At 42.0% G+C, this 16951-nt stretch overlaps 1 protein-coding gene across 1 annotated transcript in view; it reads right to left on the bottom strand.

Moving 5' to 3' along the window:
- Positions 1–16951, bottom strand: part of nemf (nuclear export mediator factor) — a 45864-nt gene that overhangs the window by 27768 nt on the left and 1145 nt on the right. The window contains exons 3-11 of the mRNA XM_084310965.1: positions 14923–15025; positions 13990–14115; positions 6635–6783; positions 3393–3460; positions 1014–1103; positions 809–882; positions 650–720; positions 474–549; positions 130–270 (exon numbers count right to left, since the gene is read on the bottom strand). Coding sequence (XP_084167091.1) covers positions 130–270; positions 474–549; positions 650–720; positions 809–882; positions 1014–1103; positions 3393–3460; positions 6635–6783; positions 13990–14115; positions 14923–15025 — 898 coding nt within the window. The remainder of the gene's footprint in view (positions 1–129; positions 271–473; positions 550–649; positions 721–808; positions 883–1013; positions 1104–3392; positions 3461–6634; positions 6784–13989; positions 14116–14922; positions 15026–16951) is intronic.

The following is a 16951-nucleotide window of genomic DNA, read 5'->3' as shown; positions in this document are numbered from 1 at the left end:
AATTAATGATTACAGCTAAATTAATGATTCAACAAAAGACAAAACACAAAGACAGAGCCATCTATTGTTGCAATTATCAACATCCAGCCATGAATATGAATAAATAAGTAAGAATGAAATGCTGCGGACCTGCGCTTGGTGCAGTGCCACCAGTCTATGTTCGTGGTCTTTCTTAAAATTGTCCAGCTTCTTCATGGCCTGTTTCTCCTGATGGAGGGCCTTCGTGTCGATCTTCTGGCTTTCCATCTTAGAGTAGAACTCATCTACTGCCTGGGAGAGAGACCGCTTTTATTCTTATCAAAACTGACTTTTGTTTTTAAAAACTTACCCTATGATGGAATAATATTTTGCTATGTCATTGAGAACAAACTACTGGACGAAGATGAAACACATTTTCCATGTAAAGGACAAATAAAAATGTACTTTCTCTAGCAAGACATCAAGACATGATCTGATAGTTAGCAAATATTCACCTTATCAAATGAATCAAACTCCTGATAGGGGGCCTTTGCATGTTGGGCAAAGAGAAACGGGTGGAATTCCTCATACCTGTGCAAAGAAATCAAAGTTAAATTAACGTAGCATAGCTGTTAGCAACAACATTACAACAGTATGTACATGCAGAACACTACGAGAGAACAGGGTTTACGTGAGCAGTTCTTCACTGGGTTTGTCGGGAGCAAAGCTCGGCTTCTTCTCGCTCTTTTGGATGATGTAACCCTGAAACGAAGAAGTGAACTCGTGAATGCGACAGATTGACTGTTTCAGAATATTCCCTGTAAAAATTAAGACTTTTTAAATTGCTTACTTTGCCACTGAAGTTCTCCGTTCTCGCCATGTACTGCTCTGCCATCTCCAGGGCCTCCAGGACTTTAGGTGCAACTTACAGACAAACAGTCACATCAGTTAGCTTGATTGTTACTCATTGGGTTTGATCAGTGATATATAAACACGGACATCTAAAAGCTCCTGGGATTAAAAGAACCACTACTGAAGAAAGTTACTATACATACCCTCAGCAGCACCCGCTTGACTGTCCACTTTGACGGAGCCCGAGAGTCCCACCTCCATCAAACAGTGTTCCATCAGAGTGGCTCCATAGGCTGGTTGAATAGAGAGAGAGAGACATAGGGTGTGTCAAGCCCGTAACTGAGCGGTTCAGCTTCGCTCAGAGCAAGAAATGCACTTCTCTCTCTCGGTATTATTTGTATTCAATGTTTTATTAACACATATGGTATACAAAAAATCAGACAGAACAGACAGAATCAAGACCAAGATCAGATATACACAACGACGACAAAAATAAATATATATACCCCCCCCCCCCCAACAGAAAGGAAAACAAGAAAAAACAAGACAACCTGTCACTTCTTCGTGCCTCCTACCAGTGTTAGACATATCAAGTCTTAACTCATTCAGCGCCAGTCACGATGATAGTCGGGTTAACTCGCCATCGCTTGAGTGCCAATCACGAGTATAGTCGTGTTTTAATCGTTATTTCTTTTATTAGCGATATCCATTCATTTTCATCCATCCAGCCTGATGTTATCGTTGGGAATGGGTCTGAGGTCGCAAAAGGGCAAATACCGCCGCCTACGCCTTCCAGCTGGTATTGCACTCCATTGGGAATGGTGTAGTTTATTTTCTGGGACGATCCGAGCCGTGCGGGCGGGGTTTAAATACTCAGGCGGTAGGCCTCAACAACGATGGCATGGAACAGTAACCCCGCCCGCCTGTCAGTGTGTAACGGTCGGTAATGTGGTACGGACCTCCACGAGCAGTATTTGGAATGGCGATCAGATAATTGGATTATGTCTTTTGCATTACATCAGATACAAGGTAAGAACACTATAAATAAATGTTATCGTTGATCTGATATTTATTTCTACCACGATCGATGCTGTGTGTGTGTGTGTGGCTGTGTGCCGTTGAGTGTAGTAGGGGACTGGGGGAGCCTCGCGCTACGAGGCTCTTTTCATTCTTGCACGAGGAAGGATAATAATGATGATCTAGCGTTGATTTCAGGAAGATTCGATAATCAGGCGAAAAAAGACAACGTGTTTATTGAATTACACAAAAACGCTGTTTTCGCGTCTTTTCCCTGGAATTACTCAGAAGCACCCAAACTATATTCATATTCAAAACGATATAAAACGGAAATGTACTGATGAAAAAACAAATCCGTTTTGTACATGTTGACTGGAAGCAACTCACTGATAATCGACGGGTGTATTAGACCCATAGCTATAGTTTAAGATATATTTTAAGCACTCGCAAATCTTGCAGTCCCCCCATTGATTAAAGCGGTGGCGTTCTAGACCTATATCGGGCATATCGCTCCGGCGCTGAATGAGTTAAAGATTGAAAACTATACAGGTATCTATAGTAGACGCAATGTCTTTTTACATGGCTTTGTGTAAGAGACAGCTTCACAGTTGCCATTCAGTCCACATAGTCCAAATATAATCCCTGTACAAAGTACCATCAGGCCATCAAGAGTCCCTTCAGTTGATGCCATTAGAGCAAGGAGCCGAGGGAAGACACACCACAGAACAAACACACAGCAAAAACAGACAAAAACAGTGCTCTATAAGTTCATATTGTCTTAGACATCTACAGTATGTATTATATATTGTAGCGTTTGTTCACAGAACAAGAATTTAGCCCTTCAAACAAAAAAGGTAGGTCTGTCTTGGTATAGGGGATTTAAAACCTAATTATCAGCATTTACAAGTTGAAGTGTTGGTTGTGCATAGCATGAACAGCATAGATTGAGTTTTCTGAGTGATATTTGGACATTAACACAAAAAATGCACTTAACAGGTCGCTCAGTTCCGCTCACTCTGAGCCGCTCAGAGCGTTGCTGAGCACTTTCTGACTAGGCTCAGTATATGGAAGAAAAGGATCCTACACGGACGCTCTTACATCTAGATGCATTAAAGGTGCTAGATGGGATTCTCACCGTGAGCGCTCAGTTACTTAAAGCACCCATAGTCTGCCGTTTGCATGACAACAAAGCTTCAAGACAGTGACTCTGGCTCGGGAAGTTAAGAGATTTGCTACGGGTCATCATCTTTGGAGGATCACTTATAGCGATATTCATTGAGAAACCATGATAACTGCAAAATGTACAGAAGCGGGGGAAGAGAATGAGAATGGTCAAGCTTTCTCCCACGATGGTCGTGAGATTTTCTGTGGCAGCTGTTCACACAACAAGACTTCCAAACCATCTTCTAACCCAGAAATCTGCCTGTTCACAATAATTTTACATCATCTTCTAAAGCCCGTTATTGACAGATATGGGGATATGCATTTTAGTCATGGATTTGGAGGAGAAAGCATTGTGAAAGTCACTTCTCAACCCTTTCAAAACAGGAAGCCGAAATACTTACGAAGGTGTGGGTTAAGGACCCTTTTCACTTGTTCTCCATTTTGCGCTTTGGAAAGGATCTCAGTGAGTCTGAAAATTTCAATAAATCACAGTTGTATTAAATACATTCTAACAATCTGTCTCTCATCGCCACCACTGATGCCTTAAGAGCTTTGCTCCGAGGCCAAACAACCATTCATTGCTATGGCAGTGACATGTTTAATGTTGAATCTTAAAAGATATAATTTTTTTCACTTATTATCAAGTATTTAACCAGGGAAGATTTACTGAGCATGCATACTGATGTTCAGCAGCACCCAGCACTGTTATAAGATGTGGACATTTTAAAAACAGGATTTCAAGCCTTCCTGCGTCTAATAGCTCAAAATAAGGCTGCCAGGCTAGCTCTCCACTGTTCAAAGCGCACTAACATTAGAGTTATGCACAGACAATTATCATGGCTTCCGGTTGAGAAACGTCTGCAATCCTGTCTCATTACTTTTCTCAGAAATGTTCAAGTTGTCAAAAAACCACAGTATTTTTATGATCATATAGTTTACATAAGAGAAGAACATGACCATATGACCAGACAGGCTACGGCAGGCCATCTAATGGCACCTAAACCCAGAACAAATCTACTCAAATCTTCTGTGACTTACAGAGCTATCATGGAATGGAACTCATTGCCAAGCTACTTAGCTGAAATAGAATCCAAGGCCACTTTCAAGAGGAAGTTAAAGTGCCATCTACTAACGAGCATGCACTGAGCCCTTATGGCATAGCGGTGAAAACCAATTGACTGTTAGTTGTATTTATGTTGATGGCAGTGAGTGCTGCTCAGGAAGCACTATTTATTTGATTTTAATTATTTTATTTGAATACTTTTTACTAATAAATATCTTGTACAATATCATCCTAACTGATATTGATAATGATGTAATTGATGTTGATAATGATGTAATGTATTGAATATTGTTGTATCGTTGTGTGTGCCGGACCCCAGGAAGAATAGCTTTTGTCAAGTGCAAAAGCTAATGGGGATCCTAAATAAACATAAACTAAGTATTTTTACTTTATTTTTTCTTGTTCTCACTTTTTCTGTATTTTTGCTCCCATCCCAATTTAGTCATTATGCCAATTCCCTTCCAGGTCGTTGCGCGCATTGCCCCACTGTCGCCCTAGGGAGGGTGTAGAACTACCACATGCCTCCTCCGATACATGTGGAGTCAGCCAGCCGCTTCTTTTCACCTGACAGCGAGGACTCTCACTGGGGGAATGTAACGCATGCAGAGGTTCACGCTATTTCCCCCCGATCCCCTCCCTGCTGAACAGGCACCCCGATCGACAAGTAGGAACCGCAGTTTACAACAACCAGGACACATACCCCGCCTGCTTCCCACCCGCTAACACTGCCAATTGTGTTAGTAGGGACGACTGACCAAGCCGGAGGTACCACTGACAGCTGGATTAGATCCCAGAGTCTCTGCGGTGGTAGGCGAGTGCATTCTCCACTGCGCTACCCAGCCGCCCATATTTTTACTTTATTATGCTCACTTTTCTTTTGTTTCTTTTTTATTTGCATACTGATGGGGTTGTTGTTTTGGATGCTCTGCATCATTGAAAATGAGAGACACCCTCAATTGATTCTCATAGTCTTAAATAAAAGCAAAGTATAGCTACAGTATTTGACTATTAACCATTGACCAACTCCACAGGAACAGTTGGGTTCAGTGCTCTGCTCAAGGGCACCTCAGTGGTAGTTGTTGAGGGAGAGGAGAGTCATTCACTTCTCCTATGTAGATTTTCGTGCTAATCTGGGGTTTCAAACCGATGACCTTCTGGTCACAAGCCCTGCTTCTCTAACCTTTATGTCACTGCTGTCTTTTGGTTCCCTAAGCCAGTGGTTCTGGGGGTGGGGAGGAATAGTTTAGTTTCACTATTATTTCATTCACAATTTTTTTTTAATGCCGATCATCATAATAATAATAATAATTTAATTTTATATAGCGCCTTACATTAGGAATCTCAAAGCGCTTTACATACATGGCATTATAGCATACAGACAAACACAGTACAGGGACAAACACAGTACATAAACTTTCACAATGACAACATAGTGGGGATAATACAACTTAGAGACAAGAGAGAACATTTTTAAATAAATAATAATACTAAAGTATAGGTCTGTACAGGTGTGAAAATGTAAGTGATGCAGGGGTTGGGGGGTCAGGAGTGTGGGTATGCAAGTTTGAACAGGTGGGTTTTGAGGTGGGACTTAAATGTTTCTACAGATGGGGCTTCTTTGATGTGTAATGGGAGTTGATTCCTGAGTCGGGGAGCAGCGGAGGAGAATGATTTGTTTTCTGTGGATTTAAGGCGGTAGTGTGGTGTGCTCAGAAGGGCTAAGTTGGATGAGCGGAGTGAGCGGGAGGGAGTGTAGTGTTGAAGAAGGTTGTAGATGTAATCAGGTGCTAGGGAGTGGAGGGCTTTGTAAGTGAGGAGACAGATCTTAAAGTCAATCCTATACTTGACAGGGAGCCAGTGAAGTGAGGACAGGTGTGATGTGGGAGAATTTGGGGCAGCGGGTGATGAGGCGGGCTGAGGTGTTCTGAATTAGTTGAAGTTTATGGAGGGATTTAGATGTTGAGCCAATGAGTAATGCATTACAGTAATCTAGACGGGAGAAAATGAGGGCATGAACCAGCTTTTCAGTGTCGGAGGGGGACAGTAGTGGTCTAATGCGTGAAATGTTCCTGAGGTGAAAGTAGCATGTCTTGGTGATGTTGTTGATGTGTGGTACAAATGTTAGTTTGGGGTCAAAAAGAACACCCAAGTTTTTCACTGTGGGAGAGGGGAGGATAGAGTGGTTGTTGATGGATATGGAGCAGTCAGGGTTTTTACGGAGAATGTGAGGTGTGCCCATTACAAGGATTTCAGTTTTAGTGCTATTGAGTTGGAGAAGGTTGTGGTTCATCCAGATTTTTATTTCAGAGAGGCAGGAGGAGGGCAATAGTAGCAGCAGTGGTGTCAGGAGGGGAGTGAATGTATAACTGTGTGTCATCGGCATAGCAGTGGTATTGAAGACCATGTGTTCTGAAAATAGGCTTTTACTCTCAACGGTTTTGTCCCTACCCTTGACTATGAATTCTGCCTTAAATAATAACTGAATGAAATCTTCTCAGATAGGGGTCCCTGGGGAAAACTTGTGGGGTCCGTGATATGGAATAGTTTGGCCCTAACACTAACAGTACTCTGTGCGGTTACCTCTCCAGACTGATTAGAGGTTCAGGGGGTCGGGCGTTCTCTACAGGGTACCTCTCCCTCACAGCAATCTTCACATCCTCTGCCTCAGCCGTGCGGAACCGCAGTAGATTCAGAATGGTGTACTCGTAGTCTGTGAGAACGATGTTACCCTGAGAGACACACACAGCTCAATATCAACATCACACCTCAACCCTCTGAGACTGGGCATCCAGTCAACATTACCATCTTTCAGAGGTAGTGGGCATTTTAAAGCTAGAGTGAAGATAATGGCATCATATGAAACTGGAGACCTTGAGGAACCCGTAGACACCAACCACACCATGCTAGCTTACTGAGAAAATAAAATGCTCCATATTTAAGTAACATTTTGAGGTGAAAAATTGGCAGTGCCTTGACCTTTCACCGCTAGGTATCCTAATGAAAATGTCTCAATGGAACCACAAGAGTATCATGTTTATAGACATAATTCATGCTAGTCTCTAGGATCAAAACCATGTATGCAGTACAAAGATGCTATTTTAGCTTTTTGAAAATATTATATATATATTACAGATATATCTGCCTATTTCAGCTCATACTGTGGACATTTTGTGGACACTGTCTTGGGACTGCAGACATTGGGTCTGGCTGTAAAGCTGACCCTCTTGGCCTTGGGGAATCAAAGAGCCCAACAAAATCCATGTGTGATGATGGAGTCACAGTAGCTGTTTCAATGTGAGTGACAACAATAACACATTTTTATTAGATTTTTTACTTGACCTCACTGTATAAAACGACATATTGTGCCATAGGTTGATCACAACACCATGAAATTCTACACTCATAAACTGGAGTCCTGTGCCAATAGGTGAGTTGTATGGTTTGTCTAGATGCATTGGGCCTCATTCAACAATACTCTCTTATTATTTCTTATATTCTTGCTTACCTGTCCGTTAAGAGAACATTAAGAAAAGCCACCGCCACATTCATCAAGCCGTTCTTAAGTCCAAATCTGTTCTTACCCAGGTTTTTGGAATGGTGAATCCCACTCATTCTAAACTGGATGCGCGTTCTCGCGCAAGTCATTTGCATACAGAGACACGCCTTGTGGGCTCATTATAATACGAGAGCCGTGGGTCTGCATCGGATCCTCCGGCCGTATTCAAGCGCTGGAGCGCTTTGCGATGGATCAAAATTAAATAGGAATCAAATGTATTGTCATCATACAGCACCTATAGCTATATAGTGGAATATACTGTATTAATATAGTAATATAATAGTAGTTGGCTAGTTGCTCGCTTCTGGCCACCTCCCGCAGTGCACGCATACACACATACTGTATACAGTACGTGCAAAATGAATCGTTCCAGCAAAGTACTGTAGGCTTTGTCAATACTGAACGACTGTGCGTTGTCAAGAGCCAATCGCACAGGTTGCCACTCATCTGGCTCTGCAAATAGATCTAGAGTCTGAATACCGTAATTCCTCTAATAGTAACCCCGGCTTGTATTTGTTTCAACTGTAGCGGATACCAGGCTTGTATTAGGAGGAGGCATGTATAAGAGAGAGGCCTATATTTCTAATTTTCAAACAGATCATAATGAATAAATCAACATTTTGTGTCAGTTTGAACCCAGTAAAATGTACTGGGTTCATTTATTGAAATCAAGTACTGTATGAAATACGGTAGTAAACAGTGCATTTACAGGTGGTCAAAAAAAGTTAAATAAAGTAAAATAGTGCAATCACAATACTGGTATAATAATAATAATAATAATAATAATAATAATAATAATAATAATAATAATAATAATAATAATAATAATAATAATAATAATAATAATAATAATAATAATAATAATAATAATAATAATAATAATAATAATAATAATAATAATAATAAATAATAATAATAATAATAATAATAATAATTTCGTTTTATACAATTCTGAGGTAGGCTTACTCTCTTGGTAAACATTAACACCATACCATTATATGGTATTTACTGCACAGCCAGGCCAGCATATAACAACAATAACAAAATATACCCGGCTTGTATTAGGAGGCCGGCTTATAATTGCTTAGCTCAACAGCGCACCCGGTCATTAATAGAGACCCGGTTTTTAATTGAATACCGGTTACTATTAGAGGAATTACGGTATCTCCGCATTATAGCCTGATGACTGGCAGTGCGCATATACAGTGTGTGCTCCAAGTCAAACTGGATGACACATCTCTCTCAAATCCATTCTGAGAACGGAACGCAGTGCCCGCGGCGCGGGTCTTGATTGATTGATTGATTGAAAATTGTATTAACATATTGCAGAATGGGTACAATACAGTACAGCTCAATACACACAATTGTTAAGGGGATGGAGACCAGAGAAAGACTTTCGTCTTGTTTACATCAGGGTCCCCCATTTTCAATTCATCATAACATATATGACATACATGACATACAGATACAGTACTGCTACATCTAGACATTTATGACATACCAGATTTACAAATACAGTACAGTTTGTGATACAAAAAGAGTTAAAAAAAAAGAAGAGTATATACATTTGATGTAGAAACTGTACATTGGAGGGTTGGGTAGGTGGGGTGGGGGGGGGGGAACTGTACATTGGAGGTGGTTGGGTGGGTGGGGTGGGGGGGGGGGGTAGGCGGGGTGGGGGTAACTGTACATTGGATTATCGACTAAACCTACTTGGTTCAAGAAGAGGGTCTCGTGTATTACTGGGTTTAAGTCAGCTGTTTATTTATTTATGTTTTACTGTTTGCATACGAGGTGGTCCGCAAATATTCTTGATAACAATCTAGTGGTCCGCATAAAACAGAAGTTTGGGAACCACTGATATAGACGATATCTAAATATGCGTTCTATGCTACGTATACAATACAGTACTGCATATCTGTATGTCATGTCATAAATGTCATGATATATATCTGTATATCTGTATGTTGTGTATGTCATAAATGTGATGATGAATTGAAAATGGGGGACCCTGATGTAAACAAGACGAAAGTCTTTCTCTGGTCTGCCTCCCCTTAACAATTGTGTGTATTGAGCTGTACTGTATTGTACCCATTCTGCAATCTGTTAATAAAATCAATCAATGGCCTGGGCGGCCAGAGCATAACTATTCTAACAGCAATATATAATCCATTTCAGACAGAACGCACGCAATAAGTTATAATAATTATTATTATTATTATTATTATTGAAAAGTTCTGTATTTTTAAAGTCGTATTTGGGGGCAATTAACCAATGGCAGTGGCGGCCCGTCAATGGGGGCGCTAGAGCGCCGCCCTCCCTGTTAAAAGAGAGAAGAAGAAATATATTTTTTTTGTTTTTTGTTTTATAGCCCTATAAATAATATAAACATGTTTAAAATGAATAATATTTACTCATTTTAAGTATGTTTGTGTTTCCAATGCACAATATAACGTTAATATATCAAATATAAATAATCGTTTTCCTGAACAGGAAGTGACTGACTGTAGAGAATACGTTCAGTTACCGTAGCCGCATTTCTCCTAGCCGCATTTCTCTCGGGCTAGACGCAATATCGCTTACAGTGGGCGTGCACGCCGTGCACTGGTTTCATCGCTGTATCCGTCGCAGCCAATCAGTGCGTAACGCGCTGTGCGTTGAAATATGATGTATTATGATGGAAGCCGGGCGCGATTTGAAGCGGTCTAAGCAAGCAGCGTCTATAATTTCCGTAGCCGCATTTCTCGGAGACGCTCTCTGATTGGCCGACGTCAGTTAGTCTCTCTCTCTCTCTGATTGTGTAGGGCATATTGGCTGCATTTGACTGACTGTGATCATATATTGATTGATGGCAATGGTGATAGTTGTACCTAATTAAATATTCGCCAATGCGTGGTACATGTTTGCAAAATGTTTGGTATAGCGCCCCCCATGGAGAAGAATGTACCGGCCGCCACTGACCAATGGTAGGCTTTTTTTTATTTCTTTTTTTGGGGTAAGAATTTCTTATTTCGGTAACCACTCTTATAATTTGTTCTTGCCTGAGAAAAAAAGCAACAATAAGAAAACTTTGCTGAATCCCAGGTAAGAACAAAGTAAGAGGAAATGCTAGTTAAGAATGAAATCTGTTCTTATATCGCTTCATGCATGAGGCCCATTGTGAATAAGGAGGGTCTGCTGAGCCATTTTCAGATGAAAGAAAAGGTATTTGCCATTCAATCGTGGAAGTAAAAAAATATTTAGCAGATATCTCCAGATGTTAATAGTTATTGATATCAAATCACAGTATGGACATTTCACAAGTGCTATTCAAGGTCTTGGTCTTTCTGTGTTCTTTGGGGGGGATTTTTGACTATTTCCTTTTTTATTACATTTTTTTACTTTCTCTTTTTCCCCCTTTCTTTTTCCATCTTTCCCACATCCCAATGTTAGTCGTTATGCCAATTCCCAATCCCCTACCTGGTCATTGCGTGCTCTGCCCCCTACCGTCGGTCTGGGAGGGCAGAGACTATCACATGCTTCCTCCGACACATGTGTAGCCAATCCCCACTTCTTTTCACCTGGCAGCGCGGACTCTCACTGGGGGAGTGTAACGTGTGGAAGGAGCACACTACCTCTCCCAGGACCCGACCTTGCTGTGCAGGTGCCCCGACCGATCTGTAGGAGTCGCTGTTTTACAACGACCAGGACCCACCCTCGCCGGCTTTCCCACCCGCTAACACTGCCAATTGTGTTAGTGTGGACGGTCGGCCAAGCCGGAGGCACCACAGCTGGATTTGATCCCACTGTCTATGTGGTGGTAGACAGACGCTTAGTCCGCTGCGCTACCCGGCCGCGACTATTTCCTTTTCAATTTTGAGTAAAACATGGTTTGGCTCAATGGTATTGTAGAAGCCAAAACGGACATTATTAGAGGTTGTATTGCCATATGTTATATTCTATGTATTTGTTTTGTATTTACGTATTTGTGTTGATTTCTGCCTGTAGACAGCCATGCCTGCTATTGGGTTTATGGCATCAGTTCCCATTGCTCACCAGTAGGTGACTTACGTGGCTACTTAGTGGGTAATGGGACTGATGACAGGCAGGTGTGTTTTGGTTACCGACAGAGAGCCAACAGTTTTTGACCGTCGCCGTCGTACATCGCCGTTGTTTGGTGAATTCGTTTTGTTTGTAGATAGTAATGTATTGTTGTACAAGGTAGTATCGTTCACTTTATATATTATATGCAAATTGTGCATCAATTATTGTTTAGTGTAAATAAACCCATTTTGGGGTGTTATTGCAACGGACCTTGTGGACATTCTATCTTTGGATCAGACGCGTCAACTATATGTTCTAGCCGGTATCAGCCTCCTCAGGGCTTTATAGATTTATTGTTTTGTTAAGTCAAGTTAGGCCCTTATACAAGTCAAAAACTGGCTCATTAGTCAAAGGTGGATTGGGAACCACACCAAGAAGAGCAAAGTTACAAGTTAAAAGCGTTGCTCATTGAGCCAACATTGAGGACAGCGTTGGAGCGTTTCAGCCTCGCTTTGATGCGCGCACAGAGCTGATTCATTGAGGACGGCGTGGGATATTTTCACCTCGCTTTGATGCACGCTTCGGAGCTGATTCATTGAGGACGGCGTGGGATTTGTTTGTGCTTCGCAAGCACGTGTGGATATCAACACGGAGCCACAGAGAACGCCGATGTCAGATCAGCGCATCAGAGCTCCCAACAATAACCATTTTCTATTTGTAGTGGCCACTACAAAGTTTGAAAGCTCCCTCGCAAAAGAAGGATGTGAGTTAAAGTATAGGAAAACTTTCCTCACGAAAGAAAGCCAGAGAGTGGATGATGAAGAGCCACCTGCTGGATCCTTCCGAGAGAGTTCCTCAGAACGAAGGGAACGACGATGGTGAGGATAATAAGGAAGAGGACAATGATGAAGAAGACGACGACGATTAATTGATTGATGTTTAACTTGTCCCTGTGTCCAGTCCTTTCGACTAGCCCCACCTGTTCATTGTAAACAATGATGCATGTAATTGTATTAACGTTATTGTGTTGTGGGGCGGCTAGGTGGTGTAGTGGGCAAGGCACTCGCCACCAATGTGGAGACGCTGGGTTCGAATCCAGCTCTCCACATTGTTTTCAGTTTGGCTGGTCGTCCGTACTAATACAATTGGCAGTATTAGAGGGTGGGAAACTGATGGGTGGGGATTGGGCGTTGTGGACAGCGACTCCTACAGGTCGGTTGGTGCGCCTGCGCAGCCACTGAGAGATCGAGCTGCGCAGGTGAAAAGATGCGACTGCTGTTACCTCAAGTACCGGAGGGGACTTGTGCTATGTATGACTTAGTCCACATTGCAGCCGGCTTGTGGGAGGCAAGAAACAGCGTTCGTGACAGGGGAGGGTTGAATTGGATGATACGAAATTGGGATGGGAGAAAATATAGAAAATGGGAGAAAAAGTGGATAAAAAAAAAACGTTATTGTGTTGTAGCTATGTTAATACATTCTGAATGGCATTAAGTTGGGTATGCTAGCTAGTATGATAGTCCAGACAAACAAAGCTATTTAGTTAGCTTGCTACTGTAGCTATCGTTGTATTTAACGTTACCTCAGGATACCACTGTCATTGTATTTAGTTGGTTAGCTATTTAGCTAATGTTGATAGCATTGAATAGCATCAATGCTAGCTGGCTGGCTACAACGAATTCTCACAAGCTGGCATCGTAAAATCTCAACACCAGCCATGGGAATACTGTTTACTAAATTATGGAGGCTTTTTAATCATCAAGGTAAGAGAGGATTTATCATGATCAACTGAAGGCGTATGCTATGGACCAGTCTATGTGCTTAGCTACTTAGCTAGCTTATTTGGGTTTTCATAAAAAGGCCCGCTATGTGACGCTAATCTCTAGCTAGTATCGTATCGTGTATTTCATCATAGTAGCCTCCCGGTGTTTAATAAACACTTCTAGCCAGGACATATCTGGACATATAAGACATATGTATCATGTTTCTTTTTTGTTGGCTGGGTTTGCTCATTCAGATTAAGGGAGAGGTGGGCTATCGCGTCATCGGTCCAGGAAAGATGCGTACTGGCTTGTAAAGACGGGAACGCAAGGGTGGTGTTTTCAGATTTGTTCACTCTGGGACCCGTTTTCAGAAAATAGCGTATTCAGGCTCCCAGAACGCGGTACCATGTGGACGAAACGTACATACGATAAAATACTTTGGCGGTTACACCCAAAATCGTATCCATCTGAACATGGCCTAACGCTTACATGTGACATCTACTGTTGACCTTGTACCCCCCCCCATGAACCTCCATGTATCACCAGTAAGCAAAAATGCACCCAGGAATATTCACACCATCATGTTTTCTCACCCGGTCATAAAGTTCAACGATCAAATGGTAGGCAGCCTCGTCTGAGCCGAACTGGATGTCGATGATCCTGTCAGCCCCAAGCTGTTTCACCTGAGTCAGCCGTCTTGACTTCAGGTGTTTTCGACACTATGGGGAAAAGTGATCACCACACATTCCATGAAGAGGCATGCATGATTGCACAGCTTGACTACATTCAAATGTGAGATAAAAAATTATGTTTCATTCTACATGAATTAGGGATGCGCCGATATCGGACTGATACCAGGCCAAAATTAGGTATCAGTATCGGAGAACTTCCCTAACATTAAAATCCGATACCAAGAAACATGTATCATGCCAGGAATAAAAGCATTTTTAATCTCTTAAAAGGAACACATCAACATTATGGAAGATGCACTTAGTCTTCTCTAGAATCAGACAAGGCCATAGATATCAATTTCCTTCTCAGCACAAATGCTTAAAACTCCCAGAGGTGTTTTTGGCCAACAGCTAGGCTAGTGGTATCTGTTTCCATTAATTTGTGCAAAGCTAGGCTAGCTTGCAGCCGGATATCTTTCTACTGAACACACAGAGAAGAAATCGCTATCTATCTTCTTGTTGGCGTGTCCTTTGGCTTTAAGCATGGTTGATCTTTCTAATGGAGAACATTTTATTATATATCTCAATAATTTTTTTCCTATGACCCCAAACTGATGGTCTAAGTCTGTGCTACTCAGTAAAAGCAATGGATCAACCTCGATTATTGGAATCGGCGAATACTGAATATTTATGACTCAGAATCGGTACCGGGCCGGCAGTAAAAAAGTGGTATCGGCACATCCCTAATATGAATTTTGTTGCTTTTAGTGTTCAGCTCTGTCACAAAACCACTCCAACAACAAAACCCACACATACAATTATACAAATTCCAGCACACCACAACCACGTTCTTACTTTCATTGCAAAGCCAGAGGGCATGTTATTCTTGGGCCATTCAAAGTCTGTGGAGTGAATACGGATCCCAGACTCTAGCAGGAGAATTGCTTTGGTGTCGGGCCTGAAAGAGGAACCAAATACAACTGTATGATGACTGACCAGTGATCACTGGGACATAGGTTAAAGGGATATTTCACTTTAGTCGAAAAAAAACGGCAGTCTATCACCACTGCTGTCCACACCACCATTCCTAACTTCTCATTCGCTTCCATTAATTTTGAGGACCAAGTCTGAATAGAATACTTCTGAAGTATAAACAAACTATACAGCAATATTATTTTGTGTAATATATTTGTATATATAAAAAATATATATATTTATATAGCCCATTCTGGACTATGGTGATGTCATCTATAAAATGGCTTCACAAACTGGATACTCTTCACCATTCTGCCATCCGCTTTGCCACCAATGCACCCTTTAACACTATCAATGCCAACGACGCTATATGTCATTTGTTCATGCCGACCGTTCATTGCCAACGACGCGATATGTCGTTTGTTTTTTTATTAGCGATTTGAATTCATATTTCATCAATCTAGTCTCACGTTAGTGCTGCAAACTCTCTCTGAGCTCCATTGGGAAAATACCGCCCCCTATCGTCTCCCTGTGGTACTGCACCCCCTTGTAATGGATTGCACGAAAACACATGGGGGGGGGGAATCCAGCTTCCTCATTTTACTTCTCGCACAAGCCACCAGAGAGGATCCAAGTCATTTTCGAGCCCCAAAACAGCGTGGAATACATATTTCCAGTACGCAGCGTTGGATCAATAAACGCGATCAATATTTGGAATGGCGATCAGGAATTTGAATAAACTTTTTGGAGAACATCTGATGAGGTAAGGTATCTATTTTACCAGTCTTAGGATAATCAGAGCTGTTTTCACAGAGATATCAGCGTGTGCCCTATGTGTGTGTGTGTGTGCGATCAGGAAATAAGAGATTCGATTTTTCAGCTCGCTTCTCTAGCGTGCATAAGTACACATATACTATCGATAATCTAGCGTTTATTTGAAACCAATTCATAAATAGGCCGAAAAATGACAACGTTTTTTGTGTATTCCAGAATATTCCAGTAAAGGGTGTTTATCACAGAATCTTTATATTTTCCTCATATATAGGTCCTCAAAAGGAATGGAAGTGAATGAGGAGCCTGGCACCTGGTAGGAATGATGGTATTGACAGCAGACAGCAGTGGTCACTAGTTTACTGGTACATGACCAGGGATACGTTCTTCATGGGACGAGATTTGAGCAGAAGCACATGCAGCACGCACATGCACTGATGTGCACGGCACGTGCGTGCACACAGGAATGCGCTGCACTCGCTATAAGTACCCACCTGGGTAGCCCCTTTCGTGACTTTCGGTTTGCAAGCCTGGGGCTTTTGTGACCGGAGTCACTTGCTTTTACGCCCCGATTACCCAGTAAGGAAACAACCAAGCGTCATCAAGGGGCTCGCGGTGTGTCAAGAATACATCAGATCTGAATTTCAAAGATACCCAGCGTACAATATGGGTCTAACACAGCTTCACGATGGGGTCTGGAAGCTCGGAGTTGCTAATAAACAGTTTAAAACATTGTTACTCGACGAGTGGTATTTACAGACCGAACGTCCATCTCCGCCGTTGGTGTCACAGCGCATGTGCACCAGGCAGCTAATGCCACGTTCACGTTACTGGGAAGAAGCGGAAGAACCAGCTTCCGACTGGGAAAAACCATTCACATCAGCCTCCTAGTGGTAATTCCTACTAGGACATATGGGATTCTTTTATAGACCCGATATCTCCCACTTCACGTCACGAATTGCGGAAGTATGGATGTGGGCGTTTCATCCATAGATATATATAGAGTCAAAGCGTGAAGGCTTCCTAGTTGTAGCAACGAGATGTCCTCTGGTTCTTCCGCTTCTTCCCACGTAACGTGAATGCGACATTAGCTGCCTGGTGCGCATGCGCTGTGACACCAACGGCGGAGATGGACGTT

Source organism: Notolepis coatsorum (assembly GCF_963971535.1).
Source record: "Notolepis coatsorum genome assembly, chromosome: 3".
In the NCBI taxonomy this organism is placed as follows: domain Eukaryota; kingdom Metazoa; phylum Chordata; class Actinopteri; order Aulopiformes; family Paralepididae; genus Notolepis; species Notolepis coatsorum.
This window is presented reverse-complemented; position numbering and strand designations above follow the sequence as displayed.